Source organism: Hoplias malabaricus, chromosome Y (assembly GCF_029633855.1).
Source record: "Hoplias malabaricus isolate fHopMal1 chromosome Y, fHopMal1.hap1, whole genome shotgun sequence".
In the NCBI taxonomy this organism is placed as follows: Eukaryota; Metazoa; Chordata; class Actinopteri; order Characiformes; family Erythrinidae; genus Hoplias; species Hoplias malabaricus.
Window position 1 is genome coordinate 63,944,009 of NC_089820.1, and position 20,143 is coordinate 63,964,151.

At 42.9% G+C, this 20,143-nt stretch overlaps 1 protein-coding gene across 1 annotated transcript in view; it reads right to left on the bottom strand.

Annotated features, from left to right (window-relative positions):
• Positions 1-16,904, bottom strand: part of LOC136679153 (cell adhesion molecule DSCAM-like) — a 90,786-nt gene extending 73,882 nt beyond the window's left edge. Inside the window, exon 1 of the mRNA XM_066657492.1 lies at positions 16,800-16,904. Within this exon, the coding sequence (XP_066513589.1) occupies positions 16,800-16,842 (43 nt within the window). The 5' untranslated portion in view covers positions 16,843-16,904. The remainder of the gene's footprint in view (positions 1-16,799) is intronic.
• Positions 16,905-20,143: the final 3,239 nt, after the last annotated feature.

Genomic DNA, 20,143 nt, shown 5'->3' on the forward strand with positions numbered 1-20,143 from the left:
CTGAAATAAAGAGCATTCAACAATATAGACATAAAGAAAAATATAAAAAAAAATAGAAACATAAAAACATTAAGAGTACAGTGACAGAAACAGAAGAGGAATCAAAGTGATGACTCCGTCCTCAATGTCAGTGTCACATTATTAAAATCAAATCATCTATTAAAATATATTGCTTATATTTGCATTTCAAAAGCATCAGATCACTGTTTCCATCCAGGCTGAAGCACAGCCAACCAGAACAGACCTCATTTGCATCTAGCAGCTTTACAGAGACACTCTGATTCATTTCATAAAGGAATATCCAAAAGATTCAGTTTTGTAAAACTGAATAATGAGACGTTTTCATCAAAATGTCACTGATCTCTCGGCGTCCTGCTTGAGTATGTGTGGGACCCTCTGCCCCAGAGCTGGTGCCGGGTTTTAAAAACTATGTAAATCTGTTTAAAGGAAGGATCTTCAGCCTTGGCCCAGGGTTCGATGTTGATCTTACATTGACAGCAGCATCAGGCCATCACTAAATAAACCTACCATACCTCAGATTGGTTATTTCACAGGTAGATCATGATTAACGTAATCACATTAACGCTTCCAGGACCCCTGCGGGAATATTTAGGAATGCTTAAAGAGTTTTACGGAGGCTGGTGGGATGTGATGAGGCTGCGCTGTGTGAGAATATTGACACACAGAAAGGATGTTCTTCAGCATTGATGTAGAATTCTTACTCCAGGAATCAAAGCCTTCTCTCTGTACTGATGGCATGAGAGGAGCGCATGCTTTGAAAGCACCATGGGACGAGTTTTCTGCCAGAGGCTAAGACTGCCAGTCAGAATTCAGTAGGCCTCAAAGTGAATATCCAGCCATTGTTTAAGTCCAGAACTCACCGTGCTGGCCGGGCGTCGAGATGAAAGCATTGTGTTCAAAGCAGCTCAGAGATCCGTTTATACACTCTGCATCTGCTTCGAGCTCATCTGTGTTAACAGTGTGCTCCCGAAGACCAGAAAAACCTGGACATTAGGAATATTGCTGTGTTGTTAAATATTTAAAGTACTTCTAAGTGTTTCTCCCTTTGGAGTCTCTGGAGATATACATCCAGCTCTTTCAAACACGATAATATTATTACATCAGGTTTAAATATTAAATATGAGTTGAACAGCTGCAAATGTGTAAATGAATATCTTTATAAACAATATTAAAAATTAGGCATCACCAGTGATCAACAAGTGACGAGGCCAGCGCTAAACCAGCCTAGTGCTCCGGAACCGTGTGATTAAATTATTTTTGGAATTCTCCTTTGTTTAAATCATATTGTATCTCGTATAGTCCAACAATAACATCTGGAGGTTTTAGGTACAACAAACAATCACAGTTCATTGAGCTCTTTTTATTTTAACATTATTAGAGTAATGCGTGATGCTAATGATGCTTTTCTTTCTGGTTTAAACCCAGCGATCAATCACAGAAACTGACCTGTGTCATCTCTGTCTAATCAGGCATCACAAGCTGCTTTCAAAGTCACTGATGCACTTCATTTAAATACATGTGCAGTCGATGCTAATACGTCAAACCGCGACTGCTCAGATTCGCTCGGCCAAGAAGAGTTAAACACCCGTCACTGCTGCGTCTCTTTCCTCTGGAAGTCATTTTGTAAGACTCGCACCGTTTTTACATCACCATTTACAGCCTCTCTTTTCCTTCCACGCTGTGCCTTTAAGACACAAAGAATGACATCACAAACAGCAGTAATTCCGCACAAGCTGTTGTTGCAGTTTAATTTCTGTATACACAGCGTACGGACAAGGGGGGGGAAGTGGTACATATTCAAACCAAATTTTGTGTTTATAACGTATGCTGTATAATATAAAATAATATTATAATATTAATAATCTTCTGTATATCACCTTTTATAAAAACGCTGAGTAATAATCTAAGTAGTACAAAAAAGAAAAGACATGATTAAAATGTATTCAAAGTTATTATCAAACAAAAAATAAACAAATAAAGAAGATTAAAGAAAGATGAAAAGAAGGATTATACTCGAGTCAGCAATTTTCCTGCTCCCTAAATGAGAAAACGCTTTTCAACTGCATGGCATTGGCTTGGCTTTTTCAAAATAAAAATATATATTTTTACAATGATTTACAATTTGAAATTGAAATTGTGTTCTTTTACACAACACTGGTTACTACCTGGTAATGTCTTTAAAAATAAATATCATTGTCATTGTTCTCTTCACGACGTGTCGGAGCACGGCTTTAGCTTTTAAAATCGAGGTGATGAATGTGGCCTCACTGTGTCCCTAAGGATGGTGAGCAGGTAGCACTGCAAACTGGAAAAAAGAATTGCTAGTAACAGAGTTAGGCTGTGATGGCACTTTTCCACTGTATGTTACTCTACTCTACTCTACTCTACTCTGCTCTACTCGCTGTTTGGTGCTTGATTTGTTGCTGTTCCTTGTTGCATCATCCAGCTTTTGCTGGATTCTTTCGTTGGACACAATTCCAAGGAGCATTTGAAACTCTTCAAAAGACCACTGCGTGATTTTATGAGCTGTCGTGGTGAGTCGGATAAAAATAAACGTGATTTCGATTATAGATTTTAAAGATGGTAAGTTTGTGCTGGACGTCTGCATTGCGTGGCATAGGGTGACGACTCTCTCTGGCCAGAACTATGAGAGAGCAGGGACTAAACAAAGATCCCAGTTCCAGGATCAGGACCAAATTGATATGGAGAAGCAGAAAAGCAGAGTAGAGCCCAGTAGAGTAGAGTAGAGACCCTGCAGTGGAAAAGCACCTTAGTGTGAGTAGTGCAAGTAGAAACCAAAGCTACAGTGTTAGATGCAGTATGCAAAAAGTGCAGTAGTGATTCACAGTGAGCTGTTCCACAACAAACACACTCAATGACTGTGTTTATGTCTCAATCTCTAGATTACCCAGAGATTTAGTAAAAATGAGTGGAGTTGCCCTCTGAAGACATGAGTGTGTCTCCGCGGGTTGTGTCAAGTCTGGTGTCTGCCTCCAAGAGGCGCTCTGCTCTGACGGCTCCTGTCAGGAGTCTTTGGTAATTAATGCAGCACTCGGCTCACTGCCTGGGGGCATTTCTGAGGGGGGGGGGCACGTCCTGCAGGGGACGGACCGGAGCAGGGACAGGGCTCCAGGACAAGATTTGATCTAACGTGAGTACAGCACTTCCTTTTCACGGCTCCCACAGGCCATAACACACACACACACACACACACACACACACACACACACACACACATACACATACACACTTACACTTGCCAAATGACTGTCTCCCAATTTGCTTTCATGAATATTAAGCAGGACATGACAGAGGAGAACAAGGCAGCCGTCTGCTTCCCTCTGATCCACACACACACACACACATACACACATCAGAGCAGAGAATTGCAGGTGGGGGTGGGGCGTCTCTTCCCATTCTCACCCTCTGAGCACAGGTGGGTTGTTACCTTTCTCAGGTGTGTTTCTGTGGATTCACAGTTAACAGAGTATTTTTAATTAATAATAATCTTTACATCACCTTCCAGTGAAAGATATGAAGGTTTTATCCTTCTCCTTCAAAGTTACTACTTTAGAGATTTATTTGGAGAGTTACATTTTTTTGGGGGCATAGATGATATTTTGATTATGAAGACACATCGCCTTAATCAGGGTTGGAAATGGTCAGTGTAATTCCTGTGTTGGTGCTAAATGGGTCTGGCTGTTTTGGTTGGTTTTGCTTTAAAGCAGACTGAACTGAATAAAACTTGACCAGAGCAGAACAGCGCAGCCCAGATCTGTGGTCAGCTGTACCATGTAGTTATCGTTCTGGCCTTGAGCTCAAACTTAAACTGGCTGGATGTTGTTGAGCTGTTTTCTGATCATCTGCGGTGAAATGAACGTCCTGATCCTGGCTCGGTCTGAACTGCTGCCCTGTGATTGAACAGCAATGCTGCGAATAGGAATTAGATCAAGGTCCTCAAAGGCCTTCAGTGTTGAGTCCATCCACAGAAAGGCTTTTATCGGACCCTCAAAGAGACACCAGCGGTCTCTGAGCCCAGCGTCCGGTCGTCTCTCCTCAACAATGATGCCAGCGTCTTCAGCCGAACATCCTGCCTTCATTCAGAGCAATGAAGAGCCTCAGTGTGCCCAGAGGCTCCGGATAGAGGCCCTTCTCTCACACCGCCACCTCCTTGGGGTGGGGGGGTGGGGGGGGGGGGACGACAGAGGAGACACTTGTTCATGCTCAGTGTCGTCTTTGTAAAGACACAGGTGTTGATTTTCATGCAGTTCGTTTACATCCGTCGGGTTCGGTTCTGAAGAGGTGCTGAAGGTTCGCCAGAGCTGCTAACAACGCTACGACACAGCATCCAGCCCAGCTGCCCCTCGCTCGCCCCGAGGGCTCAGCGTCTCTCTGTGCAGTTAGGCTTCTGAACCTGAACCTGAACCTAAACCTAAGACTACATCTAAACCTCCAGCATGTCCTTGAACAGCAAATACACAGCCTCCAAACACTGTGTGTGAATTAGTAGGAGAGACACTGAATTCATTCATTCATCTTCTGTAAGCACTCCTGATCAGACTCATGTTGGGTCCAAAGCCCACCCAGAATCACTACACCCAGAGTGCAATACAGAATCAGACAGTGGATGGGGTCTATCACAGCACATCTCACACTCACCCAGTCACTTGCACACTTACTGAAATCTGTGGACAGTCTCACATACTCACCCAGTCCCTGTGGACACTCCACAGACAGTGACCCGAGGAGAGGGTCTAACCCAGCGAGAAGTTCCAAGTTCCAGCACAGCTCTCATTCAGATCACTCAGAGACGAGCGCTGCCCGAATCTGCTTCAAATGTACACAGTACTGCCTGCCGTTCTGGGTGTGTGTTCACAGCCCCCAATACACTAGTGCGTGTGTTCACTGCCACAGATGGGTTAATGTGGAAGACACATTTCGATAACAAATAATTGCAAATTATATTAGGTTCCTTAGAGAACCAGCTGTGGCTCTCAGCTGTGGAACTCTTTCTTTTAGAGTCTTAGACTGATTCAGTAATGAAACCTTACAGCAGGAGCAGTTTAGGCCTCGAGTCCACTACAGTCAGTCAGAAATGGTACTCTGGGTCCAACAGAAAGATTTCAAAGGCACAATGTTGTGGGCATCTGTGAAAGAGTGAACAGCTGGTGAAGTGTGTGATGGCAGCTGGCAGCTGCTCTCATTACAGATCCTCATCACCAGACTTTAGTCTGGAGCACGATAAAGACTCCACCAGCGTCCGCCGCACACAGGGATGAGCGTGTGGAAATATGGTGACGGGTTCTACAGAGAGAATTCCCAAACCAGGACTTTCTCAGCCACACTACGTACTCCCTATCATTCCTGAATTATTATATATGAATTATTTATAGTTGATACTCAGTAATTAAAAAATAGACATTGCATTGTTTACAGCAGATATTGTGCTCTGAAGAAATGATAGTTTTTACAATTAATTTTTAATTGAACTTTTAATTTGAATTTTTAATTGAAAAACATCTGGAAACCAACACAAAATAAAAGCGAGAAAGAGAAATGTCCTCTTGTAATTAATGAGTGAAAAATGTTTTCCATGTCATTTTGAACCTTTCAATTGATCTGTTAATGGAAAGGTATCTGGAATTTTGAAATGTAGATATAAACAATATGAGATATTGAGAGTATATATATAAGAGTTATTAATTGGAACTGTGTGTGTGTGTGTGTGTTTTGTCTGAGCAAGGATAAACCGAGTGGTCGATGTGGTAGCGAAAGGCAGGCGTCTCTCACTGTGGCCTCTCGTGTGGCCACACCCACTGCAGAGCATTGCAGAGACCCTCGGAGTAGCCCCCCACACAGCTGCAACATCTTCAACACACACACACACACACACACTTCCTCTCTCATTATACGGCCTTCCGTCTCCTCATCCTCACTCACTCCACTGCTCGACTCGACCTTCTCACTTCTTCATCCTCCTCATTTTCTCGTGCTGCTCATTTCCTCGTCCCCTTTGCTTCCACACCCTCCTCACTTCCTTGTCCTTCTGACTTCCTTGTCCTCCTCACTTCCTCGTCCTCCTCAATTCATTCCTTGTACTCCTCAATTCCATGTCCGCCTCGCTTCCTCGTCCTGCTCACTTCTACATCCTCCTCACTTCTTCGTCCTCCTTATTTCCTTGTCCTGCTCACTTCCTCGTCTCCACTTCCACGCCCTCCTCACTTCCTTTTTTTCAGATTTTCATGTTCTCCTCAATTCCACTTCCTCCTCACTTCTACATATTCCTCACTTCCATGTCCTACTCATTCTCCTCACTTCCTCTTCCTGCTCACTTTCAAATCCTCCTCACTTACTTGTCCTCCTTATTTCCCCATCCTGCTTACTTCTTTGTCTTCTTTGCTTCCACGCCCTCCTCACTTCCATGTCCACCTCATTTCCACATCTTCCTCACTTCCTTGTCCTCCGCATTTTGTTCACTTCCACGCCCTCCTCACTTCCTTGTCCTACTCACCTCCACATCTTCATCACTTCCTCATTCTCCTGGCAATTTCTCCACTGACAACAAATCAAGAATAACCAACAAAACAGACACAAAGGATACACACCACTGACCACATCATCACCAAACACAGGACACAGATCAGACTAATCTCAGATCAGACTCATCTCCTATAGATCTGATCGAGTGCTGCTGCTTCAGGAACACGTCTGAGTGAAACAAAGACACATCAAACAGAACCCTGAGAGTTTATTAATAGAGTGGGTCTGTAATTTTCACTGCTGTTATATTTCAGATCTGATGGTGATTTCCTTCACTGCGCTGCCTCTCTCGGGGTAATCCCCCCACCCCATAACTGCCCAAACAGTTCTGCGTTCCAGGCTTGAAAGAGGGGTAATCGAGCCTGTGCCAAGTCAATCTGGCAACCCAAGTGGACGCAAATGTATTCAGAGCATTTAGGACCCCGGATTAATCGAATTATAATTTAATCATTTGATCAAACAGCAATTAGCATAATCACTTCTGGGGAACGGTGATAGAGAGGGGAGGCAGCCCATGATAAACCTCAGGCAACCGTCGCTCTAATGAGAGTTAACTGCGAAAGCACACATGAAAAAATAAGACGTTCCCGAGCTCCTGACAGATGGTTAGTGTTTACAGAGGAGTTTAGTGTTTGCTGAGGAAGAACGGAGTGCTGTTTGATGCCAGAAAAACAGAGCAGTTCTATTTTCTGTTTCTCCAAGAAAATTCTAAGATTCTCTTGGACTGTCACATCATTTAAAGACATGTTCACACTTCTGCTCACTCAGACGTTTAGCTCCACTCACCCACTGAGTGAGGCACAAAGCAGCACAGCCAATCAGAAAATAGATCATTTACATACTGTATATATGTCTTAAAGTGACAGTATCAACACATAGAGGGAAGCTAAAGGACCTGAATTCTGAGGATATGGCTTAAATATTCGGTTCAGTTATATCAGGTGTGCAAATAATTAAAAAATATTTTTTGTGTAGCATATAATTTTATTCATAGTTGTATTTTATTTTATTCAACAAATAAATAACCGAAGAATTAAGTAGTGTGAAGAATTTAATGGTCGCTGCATTCGTTATGAGCTCCATCAGGAAAAAGGCTGCAGAAGCATGTGATGGATTTGTTCTGTTCTTGGGAATGATATTGTATCCAAAAATACGTGTGAGTTTTGATTTAATCGATTTAAAATTGGGGATTTCAGTGTTAGCTATTGTGAATGTAAAGTATTAATATTTCATTTTTAAGATATTGCGATCCACAGCGACTCTGAACTGGATAGACATTTACAGACAATGAATGAATGAATATACGCTACACAAAAACATTTTTACACATATTTGTACAGACAATAGATCAGATATTTAGAGCACTATTTCCAGCTGGAGTCATGCAGTATTACTGAGGCCCAGAACCAACACTGCCGAGGACAAGGAACCTCTGATAGGAACCAAGACTCAGAAGTGGACTTTCTTCTCTGGTCGACACTCAATCACAACAAAAAAATCAGTCTGAATGAAGAATTATGGATTTATACAAGAAACAGGAGTGAATCAGTAAAACACCGAATGTGAATCTGACAGTCACTCACCCAGCGCTTTGAGCTGGATCTCCTGAATCTGCCCCTGTACTATTACATTAAATTAACATTTCATTAATTTACAATTATCAGAAAGACTTGCACTGATCGACCCAACACTTCTGTCCTCAGAGTCACTGTTTCAGCTGCTACATTGATCTCACAGAGAGAGGACTGTGTCATTTTCCTTCATAACGCTGTATTCTTAATTTTTCAATTTTAACTTAAAATAGATAAATATATCTGATATATTTCTGCTTTAATTTACACATAAACACACACCCAGCAGAAAAGATAAATTGCAGAAAATAAAACAGTTTAAGGTAAAAGTTTGCTACATGCTCCCTTCAGGTTAGCATTGTGCTAAAGGGACCCTGAGGAACATGTAATTTACAGATAATCACACTCTGCGAATCCACTATAATCTCCCAAATTAATAAATGTTTTTAACTCCAGGCCAGTGAAAAAAACACAAACAGATTTTTAAAGACAGACAACACCTGCCTCTTGGTTTACACATCGCTTCTGTGCCATTGTTAGAAATAAATCAGCACTCTATTTCAGAACTGCACAGCCTCCTCAGCCCACTTAATAACCCCTCACTTGCTCCTCCTTAAAACTACAGCACTACAATTTTAATGTGGATATAAAATAAAAGATATAAATCCTCATAGCATTTTTCTGTTCATAATATTTTTCTGGGTTCATGTTACAAACATAGTCCTGTTGAATTACCCCTTAAAATTGATGTTTGAATTTATTATTTAAAATTTCACAAAAAATAACACATTCTCTTATTCTTTCCACAGCAGTGTGAAGAGTGTTAAATTGAACATTGAATGACGCAGCATTCCTGCCTTTATTTATAATGTTTATTTACGTAAAATAATAAAGATAAAATTATTTTCTCATTCGTTGTCATTTAATCCTCTTCAGGGGCAAGGTCTAAAATAATGACTGATTTTTAAAAAATAATTTTATCTTCTGTGTGTTACCTTTTTTTTTAGACTGAGGAACAGTCTGACCTTATTTACATACATGCATATTAGCAGAGTTCTGACTGGCCCATTTTGTGCTTTCATCACGAAGCAGTGTGGGTAAACCCTCTTAAGTTTTTAAGTAAATATATTACTTTTTGTGCTGTTACAAATTCTATTTATTTTGAAAGTGCTCACACAGCACACCGAGCTCCTCCAGGCGTTCACATTTATAAAAACAAGCCCTTTAATTTCTCCTCTTTAAATACTGTCATTTTTGCAAAGGAACGTTTTTAACATAATATAGTGTTCGTTAGTGTTTATTTCACATCGCTGACCTGAAGAGCCCTTTATTAGCCCCATTAGCCTTTTATAGCCACAAAACCATAATCCAATAAAATCAACTCATTCAGAACTCCTAAAGCCCCAGCAGATGGCTCTGGCCGCGAGTGAAGCGGGTAGCTGGGTATCTGACACTAATCCAAACCCGAAACCTGTCCAGAAGACAAACGGCACATGGACGAGAGGCATGCTGCGTGTCCAACAAACATTTCAGTAATTGATTTTAATCCAATTAGGCCTCATAAGCCTCGCACGTGGCACCTGAAGAGGCCGAGGCCAGTGCAGCGACGCTAACTGGAGAGAATCTTTAAATAGACGGCTGAGGATTGAAAGGCGTAAGTCTTTTAAGAGCAACTCACAAACTCGAACAGATGGAGCCTTAATCAGCACGCTGTCTTAATTGCCCCCAATAGATTAACTCCCACTAAACATACACTTCCCAGCATTCAGACCCCGCCACATAAGTCCTCCGCCTAAAACTGCTCCGCAATGTTAGTTTCACAAAGCAGCTGCTATTATGATCTAGATTTCTGACTCATTTTCACCTGTAATTTTTCAAATTTGTCCTGAGCTCAGATCAGAACCATTAATATGTGTTCATTTGTTCTTCTGGAGAAAGATAGCATGACTGCCGTTCTTTCAGACCACCTTAAGAGAGCAGAATATAATGGAAGACAAACTGTAAAAAATAATATTCCAATTTCCTAAATTCGTGTCCTCATCTCTGTGACTCCACTGCTCCCCTCACTGGACTGGAGGTCAGTTAAAACGCCCAAAACCCAGGGAAAACACATTTTCCTTTGTAATTGGGATTACTGACCCTTAAAAAGGCAATGTTCCTGAAGGTTGTAGTTCTGAATGTATTATCTGATGCTTCCTGAATCCAGTCACATTTAACATTTAAATGCTTTGTCAGAAACATTATCGCTTTTCAAAGAAAAACATGTATCTCTATGTTTGTGGACGTTTAGTTTATTACATCATTTGAACACAGCAGCTGCCCTTCACACAGGTAGTGTCAGTTTCACACAGCTCCGGGGTCCTGTGGGTTCAGGCCCTGCTCTGGGTGACTGTCTGTGAGGGGTTTAGTGTGTTCTCCCCGTGTTTGTGTGGGTTTCCTCTGAGTGTTCCTGTTTCCCCCACTGTCCAAAAAGACACAAAAGTGTACATATGTCTGAATGTGTGTGGGCGAGTTTGTGTTGCCCTGTGAAAGACTGGCGCCCCCTCCAGGGTGTGTCCCCACCTTGCCCCCAGTGATTCTGGGTAGGCTCTGGACCCACAGCGAAATGGATAAGCAGTTACAGACAATAAATGAATGAATCAATTATTCTTTCCAGGTTTTAATTCTGAGCATCTTAGTCTTAGTTCTGTGACACTTCTGGTCCCCTCACTGGGCAGTACATCATTTCAAATGCCCTTTACCAAGGAAAAAAACGTTTTCTTTTGCAGTTTCTATTATTTTCACCTGATAAATCCCTCCTGATGTTTGTGGACCATTAGCTTCATCAGATCTTTCCTGAAGATTCAGTCTGTAAATCTGAATCCTTTAATTTGTGTAATCTGCATTCATTAATTCTTCCTGATAAAAACAAAGCAGGTGCATTCAGACAACCTTAACTGAGCAGAATCTTACTGAGGAAGAATTTCACTCTGGCAACAAACAGGTTTTTGCCTTTTCCCTCATCCTCAGCTAAAGACTAATGAATGATTAGAACTAGCTCTAGTTCTTAGAGCTGATGGGAGGTCATTTAAAAGGGCCACAGAGATAAGTGTGAAGTGGACTACTGACCGCTATTTTTACCTGGCAGACTCAGAGAGTTTTGTAATCTTTTTAGCATAAAGGATGCTGTCCATACTGTATAATCTCAGATAACAAAAGAGGATATGTTTGTAGCTCTGGATTAGGGGATTACAACCCTTCGTCCTGTTCTGCCGGCTCCAGTCTGAGGAGCTCCACGCGGACACTTTAATTGCATGTGTTCAGATCTGAATACGCTTCGCCTGAAGGGCTGTTCCATGTAATGAGCAAATTCCCCAAGCCCCCAAAATGATCTGTCTATCAGAGCAGGCATGAATACATTTATCCCCACACCAGCCAGCCCCCGAGTCCAACAGCAGCACCCGGTGCATTGATAACGCTTTTAAATAAACATCTTAATCAGAAATTACAGCATAGTCTGACTGTACACCAACTGGCCACTGCTCTGATCCTGAACCTGGATCTGAGGCTACCTTTATCATCTCCTCATTATTATCATTATTATCATTATTGTTATTATTATTATTATTATTATTATTATTATTATTATTATTAATAATAATAATAATAATAATAATAATAATAATAATAATAAATGATACAACACAACGATAAACAAAATGCACATCCAGTCAAAACAAATTTCATTTTTATAATCATAATAACATTATTAAATTATTTTATTAGTAGTAGTAGTGTGTGTGGGTATATATGTGTGTGTGTGTGTGTGTGTGTTAATATTATGATTATTATGGCTATTATTATAAATTATTATTGAGCCCTCGAGGAAAACTCAGAGCCTGCAATCGTATTAAACCAAAAAGCACTTTTAAAATTGTTAGTATTTTATCATGATTTTTCTGTTTCTTTCATTAAACAACTGTGAAATGGGTGTGTCTTTGGTGCAGTTCTGTTTTGGACAGGTTTAAATCTGGGATTAAATCATCCAGGTTTTTTTAATGATCAATAATCTGGTGTTACACTCTGAAGACAATCCACAGGTTCAGACCTGAGAACCTTTCATACACACTGATAATATCTACCATTAATATAAAAGAAACCTGCAAGTGTTTTATCTATCATTTAGTGACTGTCTGTAATTTACAAAGCATTTAAATCTCTTAAATCTTGACTGCGCAGACAGACAGACTTCAGAGCCTTCACTGCACTCGCTCCTTCAGGAGAAAATAACTTTTCAAAACCTGGGTGTACTGAGTCAAAGCAAATGTCAAAATAGAACTGCGATGAAATATGATACAGGTATGTTTCATAAATGCACTGAGGGTGTACTGCTGAGGGTTCCAATGCAGTGAGAGTCTAGCACCTTGTGGTTTCTTTATTTTGAAAGTGTGAATATGATGACTGAATTAAAACATCCATCAGCATCAGCATCAACTGGCACAACGGCAGAGATACACTACACTTCCGGGTCTCCCTCTTTTTTCTCTCCCTTTCTCTCTATCCTTGTTTTTCCTTCTCTCTTCCTCCCTCCCTCTCTTTTTCTTTCTCTCTCTCTCTGGCCTTATTTGACGAAACGCCACTTCCACAGCCTTCATAATGGAGGTTTCCATAGAGACAGGCCAAGGAGCGCGTGGCTAAACCTTCTACAGATGGAGAACGTTCTGGATTTGCTCAGAAAGGACAAAAAGGCCAGTCGCTGGACGCAGACATTGGAGGAAAGAATGGGCGTCTCCTTCATCAGTGGCTATAAGATGAAAAGAGTCTGATGTTATATATGGTACAGTTTTTATAAGGCTCTGAGTACAGCAGATAAAGCCCCTCGTCGGGGGGGGGGGGGGGGGGGCAGTAAGTGTGGGATGTACACAGTGTTCGAGGAGAGAATCCCACCCGTCTCTTGGGCTGCAGGCAGAAACTGTGCTGTGATGAATGATGCGTCCTTATTGGGCTTTTATGAGCTTCAGCAACTGATGTGGGGGAGGCACCATGCTGACGGTCATTACACAAAACACACACAGACACACACTTACACACACACTCCTCTTTCACATCATCAACATCTACATCCAGACATTTACCCCCGTCACTGACCAAAGCACTCCTTACTGCAGCTGGAAACACAACACACACACTCACCATTGCAGTCTGCTCATAATACTCCGGCCAAAAGTGTTCATGGGAAAGACGCAGGGACGCAGGGTCGCAGGGCGGGGGGGAGGGCATTTGAGCGACCCCGCTGACCCTTTCACCCCCACCACCGTCAGTGAGACTCGCGCCAGGTACCCTGTCTCCACTCATCCTTCCTCTGACCAAAGGTGGGACACTGCACTGCCCATCTTTCCCTCCGTCATTTCCCCCCAAACACACATTCACTGATTCAACACCACACTTTCACTCTGTCACTCGCCTCTTCAGCTCATTTCTGTGTGTTGTGATAACCTCCCTTCTGCAACATCTGTCCATCCCATCCATCCCTCTGTCCTTCTGTCTGTTCATTGGTCTGTCTGTCCGTTTGTGTGTCTGTCTGTCCATCTATCCCTGTCTGTCTGTCTCCCTCTCTGTTCCTCTATCTTTTTGCAATCTATCAAGCAGAGTTCCACCTTCACTGCCCTGTCCCTGTGTCCACAACCTCTCCACAGTCTGACTCCTGACATCACAATGACAATGACATTGACATCACAACGACCATCAAAGCACCATCACACTAACACCACAACAACCAGCACAGTGACATCACAACCAGCATCCCACTGACATCACAACAACCACCAGAGTGACATCAGAACCAGCCTGACATCACAAAAACCAGCACACTGACATCACAACAACCACCAGAGTGACATCACAAACACCCTGACATCACAACCACCATGACACTGACATCAAAACACCATCACACTGACATCACAACAACCAGCACAGTGACATCACAACATCCAGCACAGTGACATCACAACTACCATCACACTGAAATCACAACACCATCACACTGACATATCAACAACCAGCAGTGACATCACAACCACCATCACACTGACATCACAACCACCATCACACTGACATATCAACCACCATCACACTGACATATCAACCACCAGTAGTGACATCACAACCACCATCACACTGACATATCGACAACCATCACACTGACATCACAACAACCATCACACTGACATCACAACTACCATCACACTGACATCACAACCACAATCAGACTGACATCACAACCACCATCACACTGACATATCAACAACCAGTAGTGACATCACAACCACCATCACACTGACATATCAACCACCATCACACTGGCATATCAACAACCAGTAGTGACATCACAACCACCATCACACTGACATATCGACAACCATCACACTGACATCACAACAACCATCACACTGACATCACAACCACCATAACACAACATCACAACCATCATCACACTGACATCACAACCACAATCACACTGACATTACAACAACCATCACACTGACATCACAAGCACCATCACACTGACATCACAACCACCATAACACAACATCACAACCATCATCACACTGACATCACAACCACAATCACACTGACATCACAACATCCATCACACTGACATCACAACCACCATCACACAACATCACAACCATCATCACACTGACATCACAACCACCATCACACTGACATATCAACCACCATCACACTGACATATCAACAACCAGTAGTGACATCACAACCACCATCACACTGACATATCGACAACCATCACACTGACATCACAACAACCATCACACAACATCACAACCACCATCACACTGACATCACAACCACCATCACACTGACATATCAACAACCAGCAGTGACATCACAACCACCATCACACTGACATATCAACAACCAGTAGTGACATCACAACCACCATCACACTGACATATCGACAACCATCACACTGACATCACAACCACCATCACACTGACATATCGACAACCATCACACTGACATCACAACCACCATCACACAACATCACAACCTTCATCACACTGACATCACAACCACCATCACACAACATCACAACTTTCATCACACTGACATATCGACAACTATGACTGTCATCTGACATCCCACTGAGAAAATGCAGGAATAAAATATATATATTTATTTTTCAGCAGTATGTGTTTGAGGGCTGAGAAAGACTGTGTGTGTGTGTGTGTGTGTGTGAGAGAGAGAGAGAGAGAGAGAGAGAGAGAGTGTGTGTTGTATTCCAGCCATTTCTGTCAGTGTCTGACACATATCAGCAAAGCTCTTTGTGGCTGTGGTGTGGACTTTGTTGAATACAGACTGCAGCTCCTGCATATGTTTGTTAGTTTGTTTATTAATCAACAATAATTGACATATTCTTGAACTTCATGTTTTTGCTGGTCCCGCCCTCCCACCGTAAACACAGCGGACCCTCCCTCACTTCATCCTGTCTGTCTTCACCCTGAATCTTGTTTATTTCAAACGCTTCACATTAAACTGCCCCCCCAACTCAGCACTGCCCCCCCCCCCCACACCCCACCTCCGCAGTCCAGGAACAGCAGCGGTCAGTGCTTTCTGTGATGGAGGGTGTGATTAAGTCTGGCTCTGGTTCTGAGTCGGATTGGAAATCCATCCACGACCACCAGAGCCTTGGGACCAAGCTTGGGCAGAGATGGAGAACACAGAAAACGGAAAGGGGGCTTAATATCTCACTACCCCCCCCCCCCCACCCCCCACCCCTTTAGAATGTGTGGAGGTTCCAGAGAGAAGGGGGTCGCGCCCATCATGGACCCCCAGCACAACATCACCACAACACGGAGTGTCAAACCTGAGCACAACCGGCCAGCGGCATCGGCTCGGCCCGAATGGGTTCTCCTCCTTCGTAGACACAATCAATAAATCAGAACCAGCAAACGGATCGCCCCATTCTGAAATAAACACTAAAACACAGGTTCTCTGTGGTTCTTTAGTAAAATCATTTTAAACAGAACCTCAAAGCTTCAGAGGATGGTCCTGTGATGGTGGTGAAATGAAATGAGGAACTAAAAACTGCTGTAAATGGTTCTATCCCTAAACACGGTCCTGCTGTTGTTGAGTCAGAACCCTCTGCTAGCACAGTTAGAACAGGGGATTCTTCAAGGCTTCTCTATTAAAGGTCAGATGTAAACGTTTCTGCGGTGCAATGGTTCTGCAGACGGATTGTGAATGTGTTTATGGTTCTAGGTTGCGGAACTGCTTTTTTGAAATTCTAAATAGAAAAAAATAACAGCAAAATATGTTCTGCTATTAACACAAACAGGGCATCGTAACAAAAGCAGAACCTATTTTGGGTGCTCTACAGAACCTTTTATTTTTTATTTTTTTTTATATAGAACCATTTTGAAAAAAAGGGTGCAGCCCATACCCAGTACTCTCTCCCTCAGCCTGCAGAAGCATATCCTGGGGTTCTGCATCTGGGCTTTGCTACAGAACCCTGAGGAACCCTGTTTTTTTTTTTAATGAGCTCAGAACGCAGGACCACCCTGCCTCCACAGCTCTGGTTTAATTACAGCGTTCCTCTGTTAAAGAACAGCAGCCGTTCCCCGAGAACGCGCACAGAACTGACCAGAGAAGACCAGCACTGACCATTCAGGATGCTCTGGAAAAAGAGGAGTGCAAATATCCACATGCCCCGCTCCGGTCAATCCTCCGCGCCGCGCTCCTCGAGCCTCCTCCGCGCGCAGCTCGCACAGAACCGCGATCGCAAAAAAGATTTGCGACAAGTTCTCCTCTCGTTCCCGCGGTTCCTGCGCTCGGTTCTCCGTCTCTTCTCCGTCCTGCTCCTCGCGCTGCTCCGCTCCGCCGCGGCGCTACTCCTCCCTCTCAGCCCCGAGCTCTGTGCGCAGGCGGAACCCGAATACAACTTCCCCACGGAACCGAACCGAAAACACGGAAACCAAAAAGTAAAAGAACAGAAAGACGACGGGGGGCGTCATGGACGCGGAGAGAGAGCGGGGGGCGCAAGGGGAGAGGGTGAAGGGGGAGAGGAGGAAAAGGGGCTTAAAGAGGAGTAAAAGAAAGGAGAGAGAGAGAGGGAGAGAGAGAGAGAGAGAGAGGGAGAGAGAGGGGGAGAGAGAGAGAGAGAGAGAGAGAGAGAGAAAGAGGGAGAGAGAGAGAGAAAGACAGAGAGAGAGAGAGAGAGAGAGAGAGAGAGATGCAGGAGGAGCCGCAGTGAGACCAGAGCCCTGTACACTGAGCGCCGACCAGCGCATCTTCATCAACAAACACACACACCATACACAAACCCACACACACCATACACAAACCCATACAGACACAGCAGAGCACAAATACATACACACAAATTAGAACACAAAAATACACACTCATAAAAACATCACACACACACTTCCTCTCTCTCAGAATAAAACACAATAATACACACTCACACAATCACACACACTCAGAATAAACCACAGTATCACACACACATATTGTATTTTATTCTAAATGTGAGTGTGTGACATTGTGTTTTATTCTGAGTGTGTGGTTGTGTATGTGTTTTTATTATAGTGTTGTATTCTGTGTGTGCATTTAGTTTTATTCTGTGTGTGTGTGTGAGAGAGAATTTTTTGTGTTCTGTGTGTGTGTGTGTGTGTGTTGGTGTGATATTCTGTTTTATTCTGAGTGTGTGTGTGTGTGTGTGTGTGTGTAATAGAATAAAATATAATATCTCACACACACTCAGAATAAAACACACACACGCACACTCAATAAAATACAATATCATAGACACATACACACACACAGAATAAATTAATTCACCCAGAATAAAACACAATATCACACACACAATAAAATACAATTACACAAACACACCCAGAATAAAATATCACACACACACACACACACACACACACACAGAATAAACCACAGTATCACACACACACACACACACACACTCAGAATAAATCACAGTATCACACATACACACAGAGAATAAAACACAATAATATACATAAACACACATGCACTCAGAATAAAGCACAATATTACACCACACACACACACACACACACACAGAATATAAACACGATAATACACACACAATAATAAACACACAGTAACTGATCCAAGGCTCTGTGTGTTGAGACTGGTCTCAGACTCAGTGTGTGTCCTGCTGCTGAACCAGACTGTGCTGTCAGGGTCAGGCAGTGACTGCTGTAGCCCCCCTGGGGGAGGATCGGGTTCCTCTGGTCCGGTTCCTCTGTTCGGCTCGAAACAGAGTCCACACTCAATCCACTCTGCGTCCATCAACAATGGAGCCAAGGCATGAGTGTGCATCCAAATATAACACCGTATGACAAGTATCAGCCCCCAGAGAGATGGGGGACAGCTGAGCACGAAGACACAGGACCAACCCTGGGACACTGTCCTTCACCTGGGCTCCTGGACCACTACCAGCCCCCTCCTGCAGGGGGCAACTCCAGTACTCCACACCTGGGGGCTACTGTCCTTGCTGCGTTTACAATCAGAAAACACAGCGAGATGTTTCCTCAGGAGGACACATCCATTTTCACTGGACACTGGACCAGGTGAAGACAGGTGCACCCAAACATTAACCTGCAGATTTAAATATAGCCGACAGGAAATGCCTTTCAGAACTGTGTTTCCAGCAAGTGTTGCACCAGTGAGATCCCATTATTTACACATAACTGCAGACCAATCTTATATTATATAAAAAATATATAATATAATATATATATATGTAGGAAATCCTCACCTAAAACCGGGTTTTTACCAAACAGCACAGTGCATTATGGGTATCCCAAATCCACAAGTGTCAGCGAGTGTAGATGGGTTGTATGCTACTTATTGCAGTGTATTGTGGGATTGTTTGAGTGCACTGAATATTGCTTACTATGTTTTCGGAGTCTAATACAAAATGGCAGAAACTCAAAATAGCGCACTACGTAGTGAATAAGGAACCGTTTCAGACACAGTGCAGCTTTGGTTCGGCCTGGGACAATAGTTTTTTCCCATAATACTCTGCCTGGTTAAATGAAAGGTTAAATAAATAAATACTTCATTCAACACTTCACCTTCCGTAACCACTGCATCCAACACAGGGACACACTCAGGATACAGGACTGTCCATCAAAGGCCAGAACACAGCCACGAACACAGGGCAGAGTTCAGATTTTCTTACTGACAGTAACATGTCACTGCTCAAATACTACTCAATAAATAAATATAATACATAAATTATAAATAAATATATAATTAATCATAAGACAAATAAATATAAAATCAGGAGGAAATAAACAATCTAATAAAGAAATACCAGAGTTTATAAAACACACACACACACACACAAATGACATTAGGTAGACTTCCATTTATTTTGTGGAGACTTGTTCTGACTTCAATCATAATTACTACTGCACTAACACTAACACATATTCACTTTAAATTGTAATGAGTCTCTGGGACATGATCTTTTAATTCCGTAAAGACAAATCCTCACAATATTGAGAGTTTGTAAACAGATTTTGGTCCCAACAATGTGATAAATATCTAGACCACACACACACACACACACACACACACAATGTTAACCCCTCTGTGCTGTGTCCTCCTCAGAACCACTTCCAATGTGACCTGCAACACTGAAGCACACTGCACATCCCTGGAACTGCATCCACACTACACCCCGCCTCCTCCACACACACACACACACACACACACACACTCTCTCCACTCCCCCTTAGCTATCCAGCACTAGCCCCTCTCCCACTAGCTGGCCCCACCCTGCGACTGCAACCGCTGCCTGGTTCCCATTGGCTCGTTGGGAGGAACAGAGCAGCACATATCTGTATCCAACCTTGAAGAACTAAACTAGGACACAGAGGGGCTCAGGAGGAGAAAGAGAGAGAGAGAGAGAGAGAGGGAGAGAGAGAGAGGGAGAGAGATAGAGAGAGAGAGAGAGA